Raw genomic sequence first — 27113 nt, forward strand, 5'->3', positions numbered from 1 at the left:
GCTGTCTGCTACTTCTGTTCGCTCTCTTATACGCGGTGCTTTGTCTTCTTGTGTGCTTGAATATTTGACTCTGACATCTTCACTTGCGCTCCTTTGTGGGAATTCTGTGAAGCCAAGAATTAAGGTATGTCCTCTCGTGACGACTGTACTTACTTGCACCATTTACTGCACTGCCAGTCTGAAACTGCAGTGAAACAAATTCACTCTGCTGACGTGCATTTGGCCTGCATAGCTGCAAAGTGCTAGTCTGCAACTACAATTTCTTAGGAATCTGGTTCTTTCTCCTTGTTCTTGACACTAAGGTCAACTTTGCTTTTCACTTTTTGCAAGTAATGTATTTAACTTTACTTCACGTGATGATGCCATCTTCAGGAGAGGGAGGGGCTCCACGTTGCAAGAAGCTCTGTTTCCTATGAGATGCCAACCAACCATCCAGGCTCTAGACTGTGCTGTCCAACATAACACCCACTGGAAACATGCGACTTTTCAGCACTTGACATATGACTACTGAGACTAGGGAATGAATTTCTAATATTACATACTTTTAATTAGTTTAAACTAAAAACTGAAGCAGTACTTTAGTAGAACTGTATTTCACCTTTAACTTACTTAAATGGTCACATTAACCTACTTAATGAAAATTTAGTGGTTGAATTAAAATGTTCCTTAAGTATAAAATACACACCAGGTATCGAAGGCTTAGTATGAAGAAGGATACAACCTATGATATAGAGAAGGCTCTAGGACACCCCCTTGTTTACCTACAACACAGCCAGACACAAGCCCCTAACATTCTCAGCCTTCGCTTCACAGAAGATTAGCTGAGCTATTTGTCCACACTGATCAATCAGAACAGGTGGCTTGCTGATCTGACTTAAGTAACCCTTAGCTAGATTACCCTCTTTCGCCAGGTCCCCAAGGTCTGCCCTCTTCTCAGCCGGCCAGCAGACAGCCCTTCCTGATCCCTGGCTGACCTCAGGGAAAACATGCCATGATCATCCCGCTCTCACAGCTGGTTCTTTACAGCCACAAACTGACATGGTATCTTAGATGATGTAGTATCTCAGAGAAAAGTCTGCAGAAGGATAGGTACCTGAAATTCTGAGAAAACAGGTCTACTTGCTTTTATTAATGACAAAAGCAAAACAGCATAGTAAATACATTTTATTTATATAGAATGTATTTTTTTTTTTTTATAGAATGTATTTTGAGGCTCTCCCTGATAATGGGCTTGTTTACTCCAAAACTTAGCATTCAACTCCTCTCTAAAGTAAGTATTTAGAGTAAAAGTATGCATGTTTTACTTTATTATTTTTCCTCTAACATTATCTTTAGTTATTCAATATCATCTTACTTTTCCCTTTGTAGTTAGTATATGTAATTATAACTCTGTTTTAGCTCTTTCATTTTAAATCTGTTCAACTTTTTGTAATTCATGTAGTTTAGTTTAACACATCAGTTTTTATTTTAGCATCGTCAGTTAACTTAAGTCATCTTAACCATTTGTCCTAGTGAAATTATATCCTAATGCTAAAATCTAAAACCACAGATTAATGATTTTTAAGGCTGGCTATATACATTAACAAATATACTTAACCAGAACATCCCACAAAAATCAAGCTTGATTTATACAGATCATCACATTTCTAGGTGTTTTACTGTCCAAATAAGACAAGTTCACGTCAAGGAAAGGTAAAATAATTAAACAGGATGGCAGAAATTAAACTTGTGGTTCACAGATTTTTTAAAAATGGTCATTTGGAAAGATACAATCTTGCTTCATCCCTCTCTGTATTTCCCAAACATTCAATGCTCCTGCCACAACATACTTTTTCCATATCAGGCCAAATAAATTTGTCTTTATGCTTTATTAACACAGGTTCCTTCTCCGCTTGGTACAGCCTCCACTGTTTTGTTTGTTCATTTAGATTCACTTGCGCTTTGAGGCCCAGTTAAAATGTTACACTGTAGGGAAAACCATTACCTCCTTTGCCTTCCCACAGCATTCTGCCTGTAGTTTCATTACAGCATGCCATTTACTTTTCTATTACTAGTATTTATTTTCATATCCAAATCCATTAGGCTGTTTGCTTTCCAAAGGCATGGGCTGTGTATATGTCTCTGATGCTGTCTCTCTCTCTGAGAACCTACCCAGTACTCTCTTCTGCCAGACCACAAAGACACACTGATCACTCATCCTCCTATCCAGACTCAAATATTTCTGCATGTTTGTATTATTTTTCATAATTCTGTGTTTATTTTACTCACACTAGCATGTAAATTGGGCATGTATTAATATCTATTAGATTAAGTAGCAATTAACAAACATAAAACTAAGAATGTAAAAGTCCTTTTGTCATAATTGCATATAAAATCTAAAAATGGATTTCTAATTTGCTCAGGTGGCTCACTTAGAATTTATAAACAATGTATTATGTGAAAGGATAAATTTAAAAAATTGTTGCTTTAAGAGAACTTTGTAAACATGGTATGATAGGCATTGTTTATAACTCTGCTAAATTATTCTTTCAGAGATCATTTTAAACACAAAAAACCTTAACTATTTTTAGATGACTCTTTTAATTCTCAAACATTATAACATTTGAAAAATGCCAGACAACCTCATATATGAATGCAATATTACTTAAGAAAAAAAGTCTCTAAAATGTACTCAGTATTAGTAAGAGATCAATATATGTGTGTTTTAGAAAAATCACTGCTTTAACATCTTGCTAGGAAGATTATCTTTCAGTTCAGTTTAGCAGCTCATTCGTGTCTGACTCTTTGCGACGCCATGAATCGCAGCACGCCAGGCCTTCCTGTCCATCACCAACTCCCGGAGTTCACTCAGACGCAAGTCCATCGAGTCAGTGACGCCATCCAGCCATCTCATCCTCTGTCGTCCCCTTCTCCTCCTGCCCCCAATCCCTCCCAGCATCAGAGTCTTTTCCAATGAGTCAACTCTTTGCATGAGGTGGCCAAAGTACTGGAGTTTCAGCTTTAGCATCATTCCTTCCAAAGAACACCCAGGACTGATCTCCTTTAGGATGGACTGGTTGGATCTCCTTGCAGTCCAAGAGAAATAATTTTAAGTACAACACAATAAATTATAACTTTTTTGTTTCTAAATTGAAAAACTGTTCTCCAAAACTATTACTTGCAACAGGTGCGTAACAAAGGTGCCACCAAGTGCCTTGTGGGGTATTTTTATTACAGTATCATCTACCTTAGTCAAAGTGCCCACCAAAATGTCACAAGTGACACAGTGCTGATTTTCTTCTTGCAAGCTGAGATTTCCTAGTCCACGGTGAATGGACACCGCGCGATCAGTCTTTCACCACACACTTTACCCTAGCCCTACCCCACGTGTCAAATCTCATGTGAACTGCTCATTCTTCTCCATTATTACAATTTTTAATGTATAAAACAATGATTTTCATTTGCTTATATGTGAATTAGTAGGGTTAATATCTCCTTTATGAGTGGCAGTACCCAGAGCATGCTTAATTTTGAATCTGGCAGGGAGAGCTCTCCTAACAGTCCATCATTGTTTTTTCTTACTCTCTTAAGAAAACTACCCTGCATCCCAAATATAACAATTGTATTTCTGCCATCCTCTTCCCAGCATGCACAGGCAATTTGACATTTAGAGATTTGGTAGAGAACAAAGACAAAATATTGGGAGAGATAAATCCATAAATCTAAAGGGTATGTTTTATACTGCAAAGTAACATTTCAAAGCATAAATCAACTAAAATGTTTTAGAAAAATATTTAACAATTCAAAGGAGGTCACTTAAACCACTATAAACTAGACTGAAAAAGAAAAATACCAAATGGGATGCATATAAAAGTTATGGCCAAGTGTATCATTTAACTAAAGCTTACTGATCTATAACACACAAATTCATTCAGTTCAGCAATACAGGGGCATTTTAAAGCCCCTTTTACCAGTGCAACTTGATTTTGAAAGTTTGACCTGTTTTTCTGCTAAGGTTTCAATAACGTAAGAATCTAAGAAACAGAACTTATTTAGATCTTCAAGGTCAGAGCCCTCTCAAAAAATTACAAATCAACCCAACAGTAACTTTTCATTCTGTTCTCACTTAGCAAAAAATGACAACCCAAAGCATTTCACGTATCAACCCTACTTGTGATGTGTGTGTGGGGTGGGGGTGGGGCTGTGTGCATTTCAAAGTTAAAAATCTGGGACTAAAGTGTCTTTGTTGTTAGCTACCAAAGCAGACCTGGAAAATTAAGTCAATTAATTTATAACAGAAACATTTCACTATTACTTCTTCACGTTTGCTTTCCCTTGATTTTGGTTTTGACTCATCTCTTGACCTTGTTCTTTCCTCCCAGTTTTGGTCTCTTCCCGTCTTTGCCCTGCACCCTGGACTCTGCGCTTGGTCTCTTCCATTTCTGACTCTCAGCCTGTTCTGTCTCTAACTCTCATCCTCCTCCAGTCCTTCAAATCATCTCCCCAGATAGCCTAGGCTCTGATGGAGAAGGGCACCAGCTGTGCAGACATATCCAGCAAAAATACAGAGAGAGAATTTCATCTCCACCCCTTGGCATATATTCATTTACCACTAACTTATCTCCAGTCAGACGTTCTGTTCACCTAGCAAAACTTGTGCCCCTTTCTTTAGTTTTGTGCCCAGTGGCCCACGTGATTCTCAGCAAATAACTGAAATTACACCTCAAAGCAAGATGAGACAATCACAGAGAACTTCCTGCTCACCCTCACTAAGAAATTACTATCTGAGTTCACACTGTTGACTCCTTCCTTGCAATCTAGAGCAAGAAGGATCCTTCCTTCCACCTAAAGCATTCTTCAATGTTCTAACTACTGTCTCCTCCAGAACAGGGTGACATTGGCTCATCATTCATTCTTTCTCATATTTTTCTTCAATTTTTCCCGCTCCATGAATTCATCCCATCATCCCTAAAGTCTCTCCTCATTCAAAAAGAAAAGAAAAAAAAAGATTCTCTGCTGATGCTGCATACCTTCTCTAGTTTCCATCCAATCCCTCTCAAGCTCCATGAAGAATTTCAGTGCTTTACATTCCCTTTTATTCACTGCACGTAGTTTTTGCCTCCAGCATCCACATCTCTCCTTCTTCTTTCTGCTCACTCCCCCATAGTTCTGTCATCCGCCTGCCTGGGTCTCCAGGCTCCTCACACTCTGCCTTCTGAGTTCATTCTGTAAATATCCAACTGCCCGTGAGATCTCCATCTCAAGTCAGCTAAGCAGTATCTATACTTTTTTCTTTAATCTTAGTATCTATTTTTACCTCACCTTGGTGATACCAACATTTACCATATTACTCAGAAACTGGAGGCCATTCCAAAATATTCTGCCTCCCCTGCCACTCTTCAGATCCAAGCAAGGAGGTCTTCTCTCAATTCTGTGTTCATTTCACTCTTAAGACCACTGTTTGCTTCAGGCTTTCACCATCTCTCCTGGATTACTGTAAACTGTTCCTCCTGGCACCCTCTCCCAAATGGTTTCTATGCTCTGGTCTCAGTTTCTCAAATCCATTCTCTCTCTTCTGTAATTTAAGTTACTGAAAACAAGCCAGACCACAGTTCCCACTTTCTTGTGTAAAACCATCCATTGGCTCTTTTCCAGACCTTTCTGATTTGACTTCTAACTTGGCAACCCCATTTCCTCTTTCCTCCAACCCCTTACACCTCCACAATTAAAAACAAAACAACAATAATGGTTTTAAACTGTCTGAACACAAAACTGTACGGTCGAAGGGAACTTGATGTGTACGCTGTGTTCCTCCGCCTGGAGCAGCCTTCCCTGGATTCCCCTCTCACCTGGAGAGGCGGCCCTGCCATCCCCTGTCTGAAGCCCTTCTTTCTGACGAGCCCACAGTGACCTCCAGGTAGAGCTCACTGCTGCCTCACCGGGCCATCCAGCATTCTGTACCTATTCCCGTTACTCCACAACAGTCTAGAGCTGACTCTGCTAAAGCACTCCAAATTTATCTTTTTCATAATGGAACCCCTCAATGACTTATCAAGAAATATATCTAACACATTACTTTACTTTGGAATAAAAGCATTTTGAAGGCAAAAGTAGAAAAAAGTTTTTGCATATCTTGAAAGAATAAATCTGGAATCCTTAATCAGGAAAGAATGCTATAATAGTAACAGGAAAAAAAATCATCTTAGCAAACAGAAGACAGAAAAAAAAAAAAAAAAAAAAGACCCTCTCAAAATTCACAGAGATGAAGAGCACAGGATCTCAGAGCTTTTGTCAGAATACACAGGAAAAACTTATAATGTCTGGCTCACAATTACACATTCTTAAACATTAACTGCTGTCATCATTAACTTTATCATTATTTTATTAACTAAAGTGACCAGAGCTGGATGGGTTAAAAGCTGTTCTAGGTCATAGGCACTTTTGTTCTCAGTCCTAAAAGTGACAGATTCTACCAAAAGTCTCTTGAATTTTTTAAAACAACAACAAAAAAGGCATTTAAGAATGATTTCTTATTATACCATTAAGTATGGTAAATAATAACCACATTTTGTTCTTCAAGGGTAACTAATTTATAATGATCCTCTCCCTAATGGAAATCATTATATCACCAAGAAGTTCTATTGAAGAGACCAATTTCTTCTTAACAAAGTTCCTTTTGTCACCACATATGAAAACAAAGGTATCAGATGCTTAAGACACCATAATTCAAAACAAATCTTTTCTTACACAGTTATAAATTCTAAGAAAGGTTGAAACAAGCTGCTTTACCTTCAGGGGCATCTGCATCACATCTCTTTGGCACAGAAAGGGATGAATTGCCTCTATGGTCACTGTAAGTCATATTGCTCTAAAAAATGAAGATACAGTTAAAATATAAATAGTATATTAACATATATATTTTGATTAAAAAGTGACACATTATGAACTTTATACCCTGTTTTCTATTAAACCACATTTGGCTAATATTCTAAAATGTAAATTTTATGTAAAATTTCAATTAGAATAAAAAGATTCATGGTAAACTTGACATTAAGGCTTTCCTGCAACAATGTTTAGGCCCTGTGTTAATCAATGGAGCTTCTGCCCAGAGAAAACAGCCCTTGGTTTTCCACTGTGGAACAAGAAGAGAATACCATTTATCCATGCAAAAGCATGATCTTATTTCATCCATTCATAGAAGAATGTTTCATAACATGAGCCCAAGAACTAGGTGCAGGGGATAAGGCAAGAAGATAATAAAAGGTATAAGAAACGAGAAGAATGACTAAGGTGATCTTTTAGCAGTGTGTTTCCCAAACTTGGGTCACCTGTGTATCTGCTGTGATGTGTGTCCCATCTCTGGTCCACTGACACTACTGATATTTCTCAATGAACTAACTACTAATTACATGTTAAAGAAAGAATGAAGGATGAAAAAGGGATGATCTGGGCAGAATGGGTTAATAATGAAAGATTCCATTAAAGTAAGGCTTGAACTGGGCCCTAAAACACCGATTTGATTCGAACTATTAGAAAGCAGAGCAAGAGATATTTTAGGAAAAGGAAACTAAATAAAGGCCAAATTAGATATCATCAAAATATTTTAAACTTTCAAAATATTCAAACTATCTCTCCAGATACAACTAAGAATCACAGGTGGCTTTTGAAAGATAACACCAAGGAATCAGTGTAACAGGTAAGAGGATCCCCATCAGGATATGAGAAAGCGTAATTACCCACAAATAAAACATTTAAGTCTCTTCTATGGGATTCATGGTACCAACGAGCAGACGTTTTTTGCTCTATGCTCACCAAAACGTTTTGGGGCGCCATCTTAATAAACTTACTTAAAATATTACTTTAAAGTAAATATTATGAGTTCTAGTAAAGTGCTAAGATAAAGCTCAGCAGTTTGGCAGCATGGGATCCATTTAAGGAACAACTATTATGAAATTCAGTGTTATTTTTAAAAAGAATTTGTATGAAACAAATGTAAATATGCCCAACAATGGAATGTAAAACTAGTTTTAGCAGTATTAAATTTAATTTGATGAGCTAATATTTTATGCTAGCTTTCACAAATTAGAATTTGGTTCTAGATATTACTATGTTTAAAATGTCAAAATAATGACTTTTTTTAATGTTTGTACTTACCTCTATTAAGTAGTTTTGGCTTCCATACATAACATACTGGGGAGCAAGACTATAAATCATGTAGCTAGTGTGAAGGACAATAAGCAGAAGTATCATGCAGAGAAATAAGAGCGCCTGGGGCCTGGTCCTACCTCTTCTGATTTTGTACAACTGGAAGGAGAAACACAGTGACGCTATTTCAGCAATACGTTTTACGTGAAGGCACTGGGTCTTGCTCATTTGTTAGGGGCAATGCATGCAGTTCAACCCACCAATTCTTTTTCCAAAATAAATACTAAGATTTCTTAATCTTTCCAGATAACTATAAGAATAACAAAGACAATTCTTTCCCTGTAAAGCTTTTAGATTCAGATTCATGTTTATTTTAAAAACTCAAGACCTAGAGAAATAAATTAGTATTTTCATGGTTTGTTTCAAAGAATCTTCTAAACTTATTATGTAACAGCATCTGTTAGAAATTCATAGAGCTAAGAATGGTGAACTATGTCTAATTCTATCTACAGGTTAAAAGAGTGAGTTTAAACTCTAAGTATTTTCTATATATTATTGCACAAGGACAGACATATCATGTTTTAAATACTCATTTCTACGAAATACTCATGATAGCCTCATATTGTGTGTGTGTGCATGCGTGTGCATGCGCACATGCACCCACACGCCTGCTGAGTTGTGTCTGCCAGGCTCCTCTGTCCATGGGATGTCCCAGGCAAGAATACTGCAGTGGACTGCCATTTCCTCCTCCAGGGTACCTTCTTGACCCAGGGATCGAACCTGTGTCTCTTGTGTCTCCTGCATTGGTAGGTGGATTCTTTATCAACTGCACCATCTGGGAAACCCATCCTCATGCTATACTCAACTGTAACACTGTCATCTAGTTTATGGTAATTTATGACCATCTGACTATAGCTATTTCCATGTGCATCCTGTATGCATGGACGGAAACTGAAACGTGGGAGCAGATACAAGAAGCTTGGTGACAGGCCTCTCATTTCAATGACAGAGCACACTTTAGCGACCGAGACAGCACCTCCCTGCTTTATTACTCGACTGAATATAATAGTACAATATAGAATAACAGGACTCTAATCCTGGATGGGACACGATCACCTAAAAATGCACACTTCCTGCTTCCCTATGCCCAGTAGTGGCTGGTAGTGATAAAACATTACGCATCAGAAAGAAAGCAGTCTGTGGGAGACTTCTGGGAAAGCCACATCTTCTGTCACCCCTTCTCCTAGCTGCCTCTTCCTCACAGAACACAGACGGGGTAAAGAGGGCTGAAGAAGCCATATCTCAACCATGAGGGAGAAGCCAAGAGGAATATTAGACTTGATGTTTTTGAGTTACTGAAGCAATGTTAGATTTAAAAAATTTTCCACAGCAGGAAGTCTTTCATTAGTTCAAGCCTCTAGTTAATTGCATTTTACACACAGCTGGAAGTATGAAGTGATATATCTCATTTTAATATCAAAATGAGAATAAGAAGAAAATAACCCTTTCTCCAATAGCACAGGAATCTTTCACTGCCAGTCACAGGGCCATATTTCGAACTATAGTGTATCCAGTTGTGCTGCAATGCGGTTGGGCTACAGCCAAACACTAAGGAAACTAACAGAACTTCTAAACCACGGCTTTCAGCCTCAGCACTGCTGACATTTTGGGCTGGATAAGCAAGTCTTTGTTGCGGGGCTGCCTGTGCAACACAGGACGCTGCCCCGATTCCCTGCTCTGCACCCACCAGATGCCAGTAGTGCTTCCTAGTTATAACAACTGAAAACATCTCCAGACTTTGCCAAGTATACCAGGAGGGCAAAACTGCCCCCGTTTAAGAACTGCAGCTTTAGACAAAGGGGCTTCCCAGGTGACCCAGCAGTAAAGAATTCATCTGCCAACGCAGGAGACGCAGGTTCGATCCTTGGGTCAGGAAGATCCCCTGAAAGAGGAAATGGCAACCCACTCCAGTATTCATGGTGGGATAATCCCATGGACCGAGAAGACTTGCGGGCTACAGTACATGAAGTTACAAAGAGCTGAACACAACTGAGCATGCACTCTCTGGACAAAGAGCACTTTTATGTTAACATAAAGTGAAAAGGCCAGCACTTCCATCATTTTGGTATTAAGATATTTATAACTCCTGTATTATAAATCTAAGATAATTTGCAATAATGGAGGATATATACAAAATGATGGAAAAAATAAAAAAATATTATAACATATACTCACTCTAATCCAAAAGAACCATATGCCAATATTTCGAATCCCCGCCATTGAAGTAAAAATAAAGTACATAATAATAATTGTTATAAGAATATAATCCAGAGGGAACACCTGAAAAAGAGAAAATTAAACTTAATACACAAACAATAAGGGCTCCAGGAGTCATGCATTGAATACAATTAAGTCAAACTTCATTATTCATATTTGGCAATGTTTAAAATATCACCCTAACCAGGCTACTATGATAATACAAAAAAAAAAAAAAAACCAACTCCAAGAAGCAAACTACCAAACTATTACCTAATTGTTCAATATTATCATCCTAACAAAAATCCTACAATAAATTAAACTAAAAATTATATTTATATATGGAATAAAAGACGTCATTAAAAGGCAAAATCAGGAAATGCTTGGAAAAGTTCACCCTAAGTTTAAATATATATCCAATTCAAATAATACATAACTTAAAGAGTTCAGTAATATGTCAATACAATAATTTTTAGGATAACATATCAATGCAGAAATTATACGTAAATAAGAAGCCAAATTAACAGAGAGCACAAGCATACATTGCCAAGCATTAACAGGTTTGTCAACATAATAATTTGACAATGTTTGCTAAAGTATAAAATGACTGATTTTTTTTTTTTTACTTACAGTTTGTAGTAAAGGCAAAAGCATATTCAGTGGGTTACTCAGGTTAGCTCCAAAAATTATGAAACCAGAATCTATTCCAGCTGAATGAAGAGCTTTATCCAAGCTATAACAAAGTATATAGTGAATTTACACATTATACCATCACATTTTCAGTTAGTTTAGAAAGAATAACATCATAACTTGAGCACGTACATTCAACTGAGTCCAAGAAAACCACGAATAACAAATCAAACATCATTTAAATATCTTACAGATATTGTTCAATTGATACAGACCAAAGAAATACTATTATTGGATCTTTTTAGTCATTCTTTGAGTTAATGCTGTAGAACACTTTAAGTAAAATAGCTACTTAAGATGAATAGGCTACATTAATGGAATTCAGCACAGAAAATGTATAATATCACAGGAGATTTGTCAGTGCTTTAGAAAATGTGTCTACTGTACTTACTTTGACAGGAAGAGAGAAATTACAAACAGCAATGCAACAAAGATGAAAAATATTCCCCAAATGATCTAAAAGCAAAAAAAAAAAAAAAACAAAAAAATCATTAAAAATATACTTCTAAAAGTTGATATTAAAAGTACAAAACCATTATGCTCAATAAGAGTCGGTACCATGTGAAAATGATCTAAAAAACGACCTAAAAATACATTTTAACTTAATCTATAATCCTAGGCATATGTCACTAAATTTTCATTATGAGACTATCTGAGAAAAAAAACACAGAAGAGAAAAAATATTTAAAGTCTTCATTGGTAAGTAAACAAATGAGACTCTTTGCTAGGTCAAATAAAAGTTCATATTGACTTATATTCAAATACAAGAAGTTAACTGAAAACTATATTAAGACTAATACACATACACAGAAAATCAAAACCAAGAAACTCATCAGGTTATATTAACCTGTTGTTAAAATAGAGAACTTGTAACATTTTCTCACAGAAGTAATGAGATACACAGTTGACTCTTGGACAACCCTCTGGATAGTCAAAAATCTGTCTAGAGCTCACTGTCAGCCCTCTGCACACGCAGTTCCTCCATATCCACATAGTCCTCCAACTGTGGGTGCAGAGTGATGTATCACGGGCTACAGAAAAGTATCCCTGTGTATGTGGACCTGAGCAATTCAAATCACATTGTTCATGGGTCAACAGCTTATATCTTATAAATAAATTATATCACATCTTTAGAAAAGTCTATATTGCTGGTATTATTTTTGAAATAGAGTACCAACAGCACTGAAGAAAATGTCACATAAAACTAACTCTGTGGAAAAATGTGCTAAGTACTGTAATCGATGGGATATACTTACTTATACTCTAAGTATGAACTTGACAGTGTGAAAGGATATGTATGAGACATGAAGGATATGTATGAGCTGTATTCAGGAAAACAATGATTGGAACTGTGTCCCTAAGGAATAAAATTTCAGAGTAAAAATGATGAAATCTATGTTTGGGACTCTCAAGAGTCCCTTGGACTGAAAGGAGATCCAACCAGTCCATCCTAAAGGAAATCAGTCCTGAATATTCATTGGAAAGACTGATACTGAAGCTGAAACTCCAATACTTTTGCCACGTGATGGGAAGAACTGACTCAACGGAAAAGACCCTGATGCTGGGAAAGATTGAGGGCAGGAGGAGAAGGGGATGACAGAGGATGAGATGGCTGGATGGCATCACCGACTCAATGGACATGAGTTTGAGTAATTCCGGGAGTTGGTGATGGACAGGGAGGCCTGGCATGCTGCAATCCATGGGGTCACAAAGAGGCGGACACGACTGAGCTACTGAACTTAACTATTTTGGTTTCTCCTTTGCCTGGAGTTAACAGAAATAGATGGAAAACATTATGAATGCGAGGGAGATTTTTCATCTTATTTCACATGATCATTGAATATTTTAGAATTCTGATATGATAAAAGAAAAGTAGACTAACAACACATTATCTGACCCAGCACGAAAGATAGATCTGGAAATAAATCTTAAAGTTGTGTTCTAGGGAATTCTTTGGTTCTGAAGGAGTACCTTTATTATATCACTCAAAATATACTGCATATATCCATTTTACACACTGGGATTTCACATGAGCATTTACTCTAAAATGTTTCATTGCTAAGTAAGTTGAAGTGACTACTTTATAGTAACAGAAGATTATTAGTAGCAGGTATAAAGGAGCATACACAGTCTTCTTCTACCAGGTTTGAGCACGGTATTTGATACCCAGGAGAACTGAAGCCAATATCCATACACTGAGGAAACATATTATTTCTCAGCAGCATGCTGACAGCAAATAGCTTGTAGCAGGAGATAGTGCCAGCACCAACTGCCAGCGAGCAGTAAAGGAGCACGGCACAGAGAGCGGGAGAAATCAGCACTGCCCTGCCTGGATGCCCGCTGGAGAAGGAAAGAAGAGAAAATCCTTAACTATACCCCAATCTGCTGAGATGAACGAACCAGAGTTATGACGGTTTAACCACAGCTACTTAACAAAACAAAGAAAAAGATTAAAAAGATAAATGTTTTATAAAGACCAAGAAAACTATATATATTTAAATATGAGAACTTAAGTTAGTAGTACTTACAGAATCAAGTCAGGGGTGACCACCTTGGATTGACCTAAATGTTACATATTCCACACCAGCTATTATATCCATTTGGAAAAAATAATTAAGCCAAAGAGATGACACCAGTAAAAGTAACAAAGTAGAAATCTCTGAAAATCCTTTCCCCTTAAAAGCAATTTAACAACCAGCATAAATTGTCAGAACAAATTTTTTCAACATTGAAAATGAACCAGAAGCATGCCAATCCAGGAGCATTTAAGGAAAAGGGCTGGCTCTCAGTAACAGCACAGAACACTGTGGCATTCTGATTTGCTCTAGTACCAGCCCTTCCTCTCTGTAAGCTGGGCAGCCACCTGAGAAACAGAAGGGGCTGGGGCTCTTTCAGTCTTCTTCCCAGAGGACTGCCATTATCTGACCTGCCTGGACGGTACATGGAAGATCCCACTTGCAAGACTGTGTCTGGCTTGAAATGGAGCTCATACAGTGCAAAAATTCCTTTTTCCCAGGAACCAGTGAATTTCATGGCCATGAGAGCTAGTCAATATCAGGCAAAAAATAAACTAACCAAAAAGATTAAAATGGAAACGCGAGGAATGCGATGCCCACAGGGGCTCTGAAAAATTTCTATATATTCCCGGGAATGAAGAAGGCCCTGTGCATGCTCATGAATATAGGAGAGGCCTAACTGTGCATTCTGGTCGACCCTGAGGTTCTGTCTTGCACGAGCAGGATGTGTGGGCTAAGAGTGGTATAAATGCATCCTGAGTGCTGAAGTCACGTCTCCACTCACAGATGGCCCCTCAGCAAGACTGGGAGACTTACAGATTCTAGGTGTTTAAGAAAATCTGTGTCCAATAATTAACTAAACCAACCAAGCAGAAACTTCAGTGACTGCAACAACAAAGAAAACAGACTTCATAGCATGCACACAAGTCACTAAACAAACAACGAAAAGTAATAACAGAAAATCCAGGGGAGAATCTCATCTCCCGAGTTACTGCATTATGCTATTTAAAATTTCTCATGTTTTAACTTAGAAAAAAAAAAAAAGAGAGAGAGACATGCAAAGCAGCAAGAAAGTACAGCTAATACAGAGAAAAAAAACAAAATCAATAGGCACTGTACTTGAGGAAGTCCTTGAGGACATTGAACTTATAAGACAAAAACGTTAAAGCTACTACTTTAAATATGTAGCTCAGAACATGAACGCCTTATTGCCAAATTCAGACTTAAATTGAAGAAAGTAGGGAAAACCACTAGACCATTCAGGTATGACCTAAATCAAATCCCTAATGATTATACAGTAAAAGTGACAAATAGATTTAAGGGACTAGATCTGATAGAGTGCCTGATGAACTATGGGCAGAGGTTCATGACATTGTACAGGAGACAGGGAGCAAGACCATCCCTAAGAAAAAGAAATGCAAAAAAGCAAAATGGCTGTCTGAAGAGGCCTTACAAATAGCTGTGAAAAGAAGAGAAGCATAAAGCAAAGGAGAAAAGGAAAGATATACCCATTTGAATGCAGAGTTCCAAAGAATAATAAGGAGAGATAAGAAAGCCTTCCTCAGCGATCAGTACAAAGAAATAGAGAAAAACAACAGAATGGGAAAGACTAGAGATTTCTTCAAGAAAATCAGAGATACCAAGGGAACATTTCATGCAAAAGTGGGCTCAACAAAGGACAGAAATGGTAGGGACCTAACAGAAGCAGAAGATATTAAGAAGGGGTGGCAAGAATACACAGAAGAACTGTACAAAAAAGATCTTCACAACCGAGATAATCGTGATGGTTTGATCACTCACCTAGAGCCAGATATCCTGCAATGTGAAGTCAAGTGAGACTTAGAAAACATCACTACGAACAAAGCTAGTGGAGGTGATGGAATTCCAGTGGAGCTATTTCAAATCCTAAAAGATGATGCTGTGAAAGTGCTGCACTCAATATGCCAGCAAATTTGGAAAACTCAGCAGTGGCCACAGGACTGGAAAAGGTCAGTTTTCATTCCAATCCCAAAGAAATGCAATGTCAAAGAATGCTCAAACTATCGCACAATTGCACTCATCTCACACGCTAGTAAAGCAATGCTCAAAATTCTCCAAGCCAGGCTTCAACAATACATGAACCGTGAACTTCCAGATGTTCCAGCTGGATTTAGAAAAGGCAGAGGAACCAGAGATCAAATTGCCAACATCCACTGGATTACTGAAAAAGCAAGAGAATTCCAGAAAAACCTCTATTTCTGCTTTATTGACTACGCCAAAGCCTTAGACTGTGTAAGTAACAATAAACTGTGGAAAATTCTGAAAAAGACGGGAATACTAGACCTGCCTCTTAAGAAGTCTCTTTGCAGGTCAGGAAGCAACAGTTAAAACTGGACATGGAACAACAGACAGGTTCCAAATAGGAAAAGGAGTATGTCAAGGCTGTATATTGTCACCCTGCTTATTTAACTTATATGCAGAGTACATCATGAGAAATGCTGGGCTAGATGAAGCACAAGATGGAATCAAGATTCCCGGGAGAAATATCAATAACGTCAGATATGCAGATGACATCACCCTTATGGCAGAAAGTGAAGAAGAACTGAAGAGCCTCGTGATGAAAGTGAAAGAAGAGAGTGAAAAAGTTGGCTTAAAACTCAACATTCAGAAAACGAAGATCATGGCATCCAGTCCCATCACTTCATGGCAAACAGATGGGGAAACAATGGAAACAGTGGCAGATTTTATTTTGGGGGGCTCCAAAATCACTGCAGATGGTGACTGCAGCCATGAAATTAAAAGATACTTACTCCTTGGAGAAAAGTTATGACCAACCTAAACAGCATATTAAAAAGCAGAGACATTACTTTGCCAACAAAGGTCCATCTAGTCAAGGCTATGGTTTTTCCAGTAGTCATGTATGGATGTGAGAGTTGGACTATAAAGAAAGCTGAGCACCGGAGAATTGATGCTTTTGAACTGTAGTATTGGAGAATACTCTTTGAGAATCCCTTGGACTGCAAGGAGATCCAACCAGTCCATCCTAAAGGAAATCAGTCCTGAATATTCATTGGAAGGACTGATGTTGCAGATGAAACTGAAAAACTTTGGCCACCTGATAAGAAGATTGGACTTATTTGAAAAGACCCCGATGATGGGAAAGATCGAAGGTAGGAGAAGAGGATGACAGAGGATGAGATGGTTGAATGGCATCACCAACTTAATGGACATGAGTTTGAGTAAACTCTGGGAATTGGTGATAGACAAGGAGGCCTGGTGTGCTGCAGTCCATGGGGTCACAAAAAGTCAGACACAACTGAGTGACTGAACTGAACTGAAAGAACTAAAGAAAAACGTTTCTTAAGAACCAAAACAAATTGAAAACAATGTCTCCCTGAATACAGAATATCAACAAAGAGACAGAATTTCTCAAGATGGAAAATGCAGTAATTGAAACAAATAGCTCACTAGAAAACAAAATGAAAAGTTCAGCAGATTTAACCGGTCGGGAGATAAGAATCATTAAACTTGAAGATGAATCAACTGAGATGATCAAGTCTGAGGAACAGAATCAAGCTCCTTGAGGGTAAGGGCTGAGACCTTCACCTCTTTGCTGGCTATCGGCTGGGAGCCTCTCAGTCCCCGAGGCTGTGTGCATCCCTCTTCACATTCCCTCCATCGTCAAATTAGTAAGAGCAGCTCAGTTCTGAGTGCTTCTCTCACACTTGACCACGTCTTTCTGACTCTTGCCATGGAGGCTCTCTGTCTTTATTCATCTAGCTGTGCTGGGTCTTCGTTGCAGCACTCGGATCTTTGATCCTGGGTGCGGCATGTGAAGTCTTCAGCTGTGGTATGTGGGAGCTAGTTCCCTGACTAGTTATCAGACCTGTGCCGCCCGCACTGGGAACACAATCTTAACCACTGGACCAGAGGGAAGTCCCATTCACATTTATTGATATGACTAACACGAAATTAGAAGACGTTACTCCTTGGAAGGAAAGTTATGACCAACCTAGATAGCATATTCAAAAGCAGAGACATTACTTTGCCAACAAAGGTCCAGCTAGTCAAGGCTATGGTTTTTCCTGTGGTCATGTATGGATGTGAGAGCTGGACTGTGAAGAAGGCTGAGCACAGAAGAATTGATGCTTTTGAACTGTGGTGTTGGAGAAGACTCTTGAGAGTCCCTTGGACTGCAAGGAGATCCAACCAGTCCATTCTGAAGGAGATCAGCCCTGGAATTTCTTTGGAAGGAATGATACTAAAGCTGAAACTCCAGTACTTTGGCCACCTCATGCAAAGAGTTGACTCATTGGAAAAGACTCTGATGCTGGGAGGGACTGGGGGCAGGAGGAGAAGGGGACAACAGAGGATGAAATGGCTGGATGGCATCACCGACTCGATGGACATGAGTTTGAGTAAACTCCGGGAGTTGGTGATGGACAGGGAGGCCTGGCATGCGGTGATTCATGGGGTCGCAAAGAGTCGGACACGACTGAGCGACTGAACTGAACTGAACTGAACACATTTAGTTTAGAAAATATCTCGTTTGATAACTATGTATGTATTTCCTGTGTTTCTTTCTCCAGCTAATATGAATTCCTTGCTCCTGGATTTTTAGTCCTTTTGTGTTAAGAAAGTTTGTATTTTTGTTTGTGTACTTGAATTTTCCAGTGCTCCTAGCCCCCATGTTCTTATTCACTCCTTTACTAAACACTGTATTGGTTCTTATGTGTTCAACTCCTACCTACTGCCTACACAGTAATCTATGAGAAATTCTATTTTCTTTCTCTCTCTTCTTAATTATCTATTCCTCAGCACATATATTTGTGCTTCACTCTCTGCCCCAGCCCACACTTTTTCTTCATACGATACTAAATGCTCACCATAGTCCTTTTGCTGATGTTCACCTTCACACCTATTAATAGGCCAGAACTTGGCAACCGGGGATTTCTCAACAAGAGCTCATCAGTACAGAATCCCCTGAGTTCTTAAATGTTTAAAAACTGTTTTTCTAAAGGATATTTTGGCTAAATACAAATTCCTTGGTTCTGCCAACTAAAACTGGGCACTTGCCATCAGTCTCTGCAAGGACTAAGTCACAAACCGCTGCTGCTGCCTACCTTCGACACCCCCTGAGAAGGCTTCAGGGTGGAGACCAGGAGTGAGGCACTCTGTGATCCAGGAAAATGGGCAGAATAGGCCCTCAGGGAGTTAGGCATTTTCAGAAGACAACTGTATGAGCCTGATTCTTGCATCTCTTCAGATCTAGCACTAAAATCATTAATGCCGACTTCTGCTCCTCATGACTGGCCAATAACCTTCTGCCAACATGTGTGCCTGACTGCATGCACCCCTTCACTAAAATCATATACAATACTGACTTTCCCTCACCTCTTCCGAGCAGCTCCTCAGAGCTACCTGAGGAGCTGTCTCCCGGGCTAGTCTTCATTTTGCCCCCAGTAAAACAACTCACAACTCTCACATTGTGCATTGGTTTTTTTTTTCAGTAGTTCATACCTTTTCATTGAGATTTTATTTTTTTAATGTTCTTCCATTCCTTCCTAGCTTTGTATGTTTCTTGAGAAGTCTAAGTCTAATAATGTTGCCCTTGTGAGCTGATCCTTTTGCTTGGAAATCTTGAGGATTTTCTTTAAATCTGAAGTCGGTTTTACCAGGAAACTGCACATAAATTTTCCCAGGTACAAAGTGGCTATTTCCTGTCTATTCATGATATAGAATATTCATGACATGTGGATTCATGTCTATTTACTTTAGGATTTTTTTTGGGGGGGTATTATACCTTTAAATATTCTGCTAATTTGTTTTGTTTTGCCACTGCATGGAAACCTACACATATGTAGTTTTTCTTTCTTTTCCATTTCAACACTCGTTTTTGGATTTTTTTTTTACTTCATCTTATTTTCCTTCTCTTGGTTATCCTTCTGCCTTTCTTCAAACGCCCCCTCTTACTAAATTTTATTTGATCCTTTTCTCTTTTGGACACACTGTAAATTTGTTTTCATTTCCAAAATTAAGTGTATTTTCCTCCCATTTTCCCCTGAGTTCAACTCTATTTCTATCTGATTTTTTGTCATTTTCTGTTTTCTTGCTTCTTAAATAGTGGTAAAATACAAATAACATAAAATTTACCATCTCAAACATTTTTAAATGTACAGTTTAGTTGTGTTAAATTAACTCACACTGTTCTGCAAACTAATCTCTTTTCATTTTGCAAAACTGGAACTCTGTACCCATTAAAGAACTCCCTAGACTTCCTGCCCCCCGACCCTTGGAGAATCACCAGGGTTCTCCAGGTACCTCTTAAAAGTTGAATTATACAGTATTTGTCTTTTGGTGATTGGCTTATTTCACCTAAGATTGGGGGTTTAAGATCAATCACAGGCTTATCTCCAAATTTCGTCTTCTCTCTACCAAAATTTTCCCAGATTGTCTTTGTTTAATACAAAGTTTTGTAGTAAGAGCTGGCAAGAAAACTTGCTGGATTTGTGAGGTCTTTTGTTGTTGTTTTTCTTATAAGTAGTTGATTCTCATTTGCAGATTCTGCATTTACAAACCTACTGCTCGCTAAAATTTATTTATGGCCTTAAAATCAACACACATGGCTCTTAGTGGTCTTTTGAAGATACACTGTGCATATGTGTTCAGTCTCTCAGTTATGTCTGACTCTTTGTGACCCCACAGATTGTAGCCCAACAGACTACTTCTATCCATTGAATTTTTCAGGCGAGAATGCTGGAGTGACTTGCCATTTCTTATTCCAGGGGATCTTCCTGACAGAGGGCTCGAACCTGCATCTTCTGCATTAGCAGGCAGATTCTTTACTACTCCACCGCCTGGGAAGTCCTCGCAGATACATGCAAAGAGGTAAAAATTCTAAGTTCCTGATGCTCACATTCCGAGCTAAGCATGAACTAGGCAATACTCTGCTTTCTTGTTTCAGCTCTCTTACCATAGACAAGTATCCTGTAAGTGCACTATTTACTGCTATATTCTTTGCATTTTGTACTTTCTGTCAGCAATTTTCTTGTTTAAAATAGCCCCCAAGCATACTGCTGAAGTGCTGTCTAGTTCCTAAGACTAAGAAGTCATTCAGTTCTCCTGGGTCTCTCCAGTGTATACATGTTATCAAATATTTGTTTGAAATTCCCCTGTTGACCTGTCTCATGTCAATTTAATTCTTAGACTAGAGAGAAGAATTGAGAAAGGTAGAAAAACATTTCTTTCTTCCCCACAACAAAACATTGCTGAGAGAAATGTAATGAGACATAAACAAATGTAAAGTCGGCCCATATTTATGGTGTAATATGACTTAATACATTAAAAATGACAATACTACTGAAAGTGTTCTACAGATACAATGCAATCCCTACCAAAATCATAATGACCTTTTTTTTTTTTTGGCAGGAACAGAAAAAGCCATTCTAAAATTCATATGAATTTCAAGGAAGCCCAAACAGTAAAAACAATCTTGAAAAAGAACAACAAAGTTACAGGACTCACGCTTCTCTATTTCAAAATTTACTACAAAGCCACAGCAACCAAAACAGTATGGTACTGGCATAAAGACAGACACATAGCCAATGGAAAAGACTCCAGAAATGAATGCTCACACATACGCTCAAATGATCTTTGACAAGGGGGCCAAGGTCACTGAAAGGGGAAAGAACAGTCTTTTCAAAGCATGATGCTGGGAAGAAGAAATCTTCATGCAAAAAAATGAAATTAGACTGTTATCCTTCACCATATACAAATACCTCAAAATAGATCAAAGATCTAAACGTAAGAGCTAAAACTATTAAACTCTAAGGGAAAAAAACCTTCATGGCACTGGATCTGGTAATTATTTTTTGGATATGACACAAAACACAGGTAACAAAAGAAAAAAAAATGCATCAGACATCATTAAAATTAAAAATCTGTGTATCAAAAGACACTATCAACAGAGTGAAAACACAAGCCAAGAATAGGAGAATATTTACAAATCATGCATCTGATAAGGAGTAACATTCAGAATATTAAAAATGAAACTTGAATAAGCATTTCTCCAAAGTAAACATATAAAGCCAACAGTCTAATGAAAAGATGCTCAGTGTCACTAATCAAATGAAATGCAAGTGAAAACCATAATGAGATATCACTTCACAAGCATAACGTTGGTTATTATCAAAACAAAGGAAAATAAGTGTTGACAATGATATGGATAAATTAGAACCCTTGTGCATTGCTCGTGGGCATGTAAAATGGTGCAGTCACTGTGGAAAACAGTAGGTTCTTCAAAAGTTATACCAGAACTGATCAAGATCTAACAACTGCATTTCAAGATATATACTCAAAAGAACTGAAAGCAGGGACTCAAACAGGTACTTGTACACCAATTACCTTGAAAGCACTATTCACAATAACCAGAAGTTGGAAAAAACTCAATGTCCACCAACTGATGGATGGATAAACAAAATGATGGATGGAAAAACAAAATTAATATTATTCAACCTTAAAAAGAAATGAAATTTCTATACATCAAAAACATGAATGAACTTTGAAGAAATTATGTGTCAAATAAACCAGACATAAAAGGATATATAATTCACTTACATAAGGTACCTACAATAGGAAATTCAGAGAGACAGAAAGCAGGATAGAGGTCATTAGGGGATGTGAGCTGGGCAGGTGAATCAGGAAGGAAGGAGTACAACCTTTAAAGGGTACCATCTTTAAAGGAAGTCAGTGTTGGATACGACATAACCTGGGCAGACCCAACTAGGTCTGAGAAGGCAGAAGATTCGACTTCCAGTGGACCTTAAGCCTCATTATATGCTCATTGTAATACATCAGCTAAACGACACCCCACAAGTGCCATGACAATTCCATAAAAGGTCAACAAGTGAACTCCTGGAAATCCCCGCACCTTCCAAGATGGTTAGAATAATCCTCCCACTCATTAACCTATGAAATTACTCAGCCCATAAAAACCACCCACTCCATATTTCAGGGCCTCTCACCTTCTGAGACACCCCACACTGTCTGAGGAGTATATTTCTCCCAGAACCGTTCTCAGCTTTTAAGACAGACCGAATTCTGTCTATGGAATGTTTATCTCTCTAAATAAATTCACTTCTTATCTATCACTTTGTCTCTCACTCAATTTTTTCTGCTATGAGACATCAAGAACCTGAATTTCATTAAGTCCTCAGACCAGGTGTGTGATCTCAGTTAAAAGACAGTGGGTTCAAGCCCCAATCTGAGCTGTATGGTTTCAGGGGGATGGGGGTGGGGTGGAGGTGAGGAATGGAGAATTAGTTACTGTTGAGTGTTCTGTTAGAGATGATGAAGGTTCTGGAAACGGGCAGTGGTGAGCATTGCACAACACTGTGAATGTATGTCATGCCACATCGACAAATAGTTTAAATGGTGTATTATATGCTATATATGTTTTACCATAAAAAAGTCTGAAAAGATAAGTGATATAACTATGGATATGAATTTATTACTTTCTATATGAATATAAGAGGTCTAAGTATAACAAGAGGTGCATCAGGAGCTTCAGGTTATCTAGGCCAATTAGTTGTATACACTAGAAAAATGTGCATCTGTCAGAGAGCAAGTTTAATCAAGTGAGTAATGTAGACTGCATGCTTAGAAATGTGCTCAGTATTGTATATAAACACTATTTTAAGGACCCATTAACTTATTCTAATTAAACGCTTATTTCTGTAAGACTCTTCAACTCAAAACTAATTTTCTTCCTTGAGTTCCATGGCTAATTTGTGTCTTTGTAGGCAGGAACAAACACAACATCGTAAAGCAATTTCCCCCAGGTAAAAATCGATTTTTAAAAAAACTGGAAAAAATGAGGTACAAACAAAAAGAAAAATAAGTCCCTTCGCTGTTGACCTGAAACCATCACAACACTGTTAATCTGCTAACCCCCAATATAAAATAAAAGATTCAAAAGAACAAAATGAAAAATGAAGGAATGTATAAATGTCTACATAAAGATTTGTACACAAATGTTCATATCAGCATATAATCATAACAGCCTCAAACTGGAAACAACTTGAATCCCCATTAGCAGGTGAATGGATAAACAAGCTGTGATACAGACACAGAAGAATGATACTCAGCAAGAAAACAGAATGAACTGCTGAAAAGAAATGCGGTGACACGGGTGAACCTCAAAAGCACTGAGCTGAGCCAAGGCCAGACAAAAGTCTGTACCTTCCACGATTCCATAGAACGTGTGAAAGTTAACCTCAGTGACAGAAGGACGTCAGCGACTGTTTGGGGCCCGATGCAATGGGCCTGGGAGGACGCCCAGCTTTATGCAGCGATGTGGATCTTCTCTAACCACAGCCTACATTTGGTGAAATCATTCTACACACTTTATAAAGCTGTGAAAGTCCCTCTAAACACAGGTACAGTGAAATGGCACAAAGCATTTAAAACAAGGCAGCTGTTAGTGACCAGATTATAAATATCTATAAAGAAGCTAATATATAAACAATTTAAAATTAAGTTAAGGGTGGGCACAGTTTCTTTATACCTTTGGTGGTATGAAAACAATCACCTTGGGAAAACAGACTAGGGTAAGTCTTTAAAAAGAAACTGATTCTAACCGACAGTTTTAAAATGATATACAGTAGATCTAACTGATTATGTTTTTGAAGAACTCTTTTAGAAAAGAAGCTTTTTAGGGTAAGCAGTCAGGTAATTTCCCCATTTCCTTTTGAATTATGAGAGGAAGACCCGAGTCTGAAGAATTTAAGGCTAGCAAATGATGGTTTAAAAAAAAGGGAAATTAATGGTTTTTCATCTTAATACCTTGTACGTATTTTCAGAAACATGCCACCACACAATGAAGCAAATTCTGTTGAAATTTTTAATTTGAATACTGAAATCTATCTGATTGAAAAAGTTCTAATACGGGTCCCAGATCTCCTATAGAAAAGTACAAAGTTGTAAAACTAGAAGCATACTACATTACTTACCTATATTTTAAGTTTCTTCAACCCTCTAGCACTTACATTACACATGAGTAAATAAAGCTCAGAGAGGTTATGCACCTTACCCAAACTGCCAGGCATCGGAGCTGCAATTTAAAACCAGATGATTTTAACTCTAAAACCCATGCTCCAGGCGCCACACTGCAATGCTTCCACAAGAATCAATCTCTCTGAGGGGTGCTACATAGAGAGAGAGCATAATTCTGTAAAACTCCATTTACCTTCAGGGGACGTAGAGCACCACAGAATTTTGTCCACCAGCTATTTTCAATGAATTCTAAGCGCCTCTCTCTTTTCCGAAGTGTTCGTAACCTTTCTTCAAATTGTTTTAAGGCGCGTCTATCCCTTGCCGGCAAAGGTCGACCATCTTTGCTCTGCAAATAACAGATCAAAATAAAACAGTTTTTTACCATTAAGGTCTTAATAGAGTACACATCAGATTTAGCAGATTCAGACAACAAAAACTTTTTAGGTTGGACTTGACTCCTGAGGCAAATTTACAATCTGAAGGAAAAAAGCAAAACCCAATAACTTCTATGTGAGAATACACATCTCTGAACCAAGGTCAGTGTCAAAATGTGATGAGAACACGTGCACATTTAATGCTAAACTTTTCTTGATCCCTATTTTCCAAATACTCAATATGGTGAAGTTATGTAGAGACATAATATCTTTTTAAACACCCCTTTTATGAGGCACTTTATGTTCTCTGTTTGATCACTCTCCTTCACCTCCAAATTCCTCACCCCATCCCTTCACATACCCAGCCCTATGTTCCTCCTCCCCTTGGTCAGGAGATTGTGTTCCAGCGTTTACCTGGGCTGATGTTCCTCAGTCCCTGACTCAAACACCAGCAGGGTGATGTAGGATTAGGATGTGCTGAGCATAAGATTTTTTTTTCTTTTTAAAAGGCTAATTACTTTACAATATTGTATTGGTTTTGCCATACATCAACATGAATCCGCCACGGGTGTACACGTGTTCCCAATCCTGAACCCCCCTCCCACCTCCCTCCTCATACCATCCCTCTGGGTCATCCCAGTGCACCAGCCCCAAGCTTCCTGTATCCTGCATCGAACCTGGACTGGCAATTCGTTTCTCATGTGATTTTATAACAATTGCTAAGAACTGGCATTTTCTTACCCTCCAAGTACATTTGCAAAGGAGTCAGGTTTCCTTGGGCTGACCTCTCCGGAAGATAATTCTCCTGTACTTTCATATGATATTGACTGTAACCGTGAGCAGTACCCTTCTGTGGTGTCTCAGGGACACGTTCCCTCGTGAACTCCCCCTGCCCCAAAGTGCCTTCAACCAGGTACAGTAATAAACCACAATAATCAGACAACTGCTAAATACTAAGAAGGTGAAATATACATTTGCTTTTACTGGAAGGACCAAGAAAATGTTTACAAGGGACATTTTTATTACTTTTAAATTTGGGGTGGCACCATATGGCGTGTGGGGTCTTAGTTTCCTGACCAGGGATGGAACCCTTGTCCTCAGCAGTGAAAGTGCAGAGTCCTAACCACTGGACTGCCAGGAAATTCTCAGCACCATTTTAAAATGTAAAAACATTAGATAATTAGAATGTTAAAGTCCTTTCAAGGTTCAAACAGGATGCTGGGAGAGACAGCACACGGTGGTCTATAACACAGCATGGAGCGCTGTCATGTGAAATAACAGACACATGCAGACAGTGCCCGGATAGCCCTTCATCAAGGGGTGCGCATGGTCACAGTGATCTCCACAGATGCACTGCCACGCTCTTCTGGAACCAGCCGTCTCTTCCTTACTATGCTGTTCCCCAAACTTCAACACACCTAACAATCAACAGGACATTTCATTAAGCACAGGTTTCTAGACCCCACACCAAGAGAATATGACTCAGTCAGGCCTTGGGTGAGGCCTATACTTTGCTTTTCTACCAAATTCCCAGGAGGTCCTGATGCTACTGGTCCAGAAACCATACTCTGCATGGAAAGTGGAAAGTATTAGTCGCTCAGTCCTGTCTGGCTCTTTGCAACCCATGGACTGTAGCCCATCAGGCTCCTCTGTCCATGGGATTCTCCAGGCAAGAAGAGTGGAATGGGTTGTCATTCCCTCCTCCAGGGGAGCTTCCTGACCCAGGGATCACATCCAGGTTTCTTGCATTACAGGCAGATTCTTTACTGGCTAAGCCACCAGGGAATTACATGGAATTACAGGGAATTCCATGGGACTATATTTAACTATCTTTACTGCTTTAAGTCAAGTACACTGCTTACTATCAGAGTGCATCCTTAAAGGAACCTTACACAAGACTGTTTTATGAAGACTAGAGGAATGAAACACTTCCCTCCACAGACAGATCCAGACCACGCTTCAGTCATGTGGTACTTCACAATTTTTCTCACAACTGTCATTCTAATATCAAAAGGACACCAACAAGGTAGATTTACTTCACTGCTGGCTTTTGCTGCTGCTGCTGCTAAATCGCTTCAGTCGTGTCCGACTCTGTGCGACCCCGTAGACGGCAGCCCACCAG

General features: G+C 38.6%; 1 protein-coding gene across 1 annotated transcript in view; it reads right to left on the reverse strand.

Annotated features, from left to right (window-relative positions):
* Positions 1-27113, reverse strand: part of LMBRD1 (LMBR1 domain containing 1) — a 132657-nt gene that overhangs the window by 20190 nt on the left and 85354 nt on the right. Inside the window, exons 9-14 of the mRNA XM_019967016.2 lie at positions 24811-24963; positions 11462-11526; positions 11011-11113; positions 10360-10464; positions 8134-8283; positions 6769-6847 (exon numbers count right to left, since the gene is read on the reverse strand). Coding sequence (XP_019822575.2) covers positions 6769-6847; positions 8134-8283; positions 10360-10464; positions 11011-11113; positions 11462-11526; positions 24811-24963 — 655 coding nt within the window. The remainder of the gene's footprint in view (positions 1-6768; positions 6848-8133; positions 8284-10359; positions 10465-11010; positions 11114-11461; positions 11527-24810; positions 24964-27113) is intronic.

This window comes from Bos indicus, chromosome 9 (genome assembly GCF_029378745.1).
Source record: "Bos indicus isolate NIAB-ARS_2022 breed Sahiwal x Tharparkar chromosome 9, NIAB-ARS_B.indTharparkar_mat_pri_1.0, whole genome shotgun sequence".
NCBI classification, from domain to species: domain Eukaryota; kingdom Metazoa; phylum Chordata; class Mammalia; order Artiodactyla; family Bovidae; genus Bos; species Bos indicus.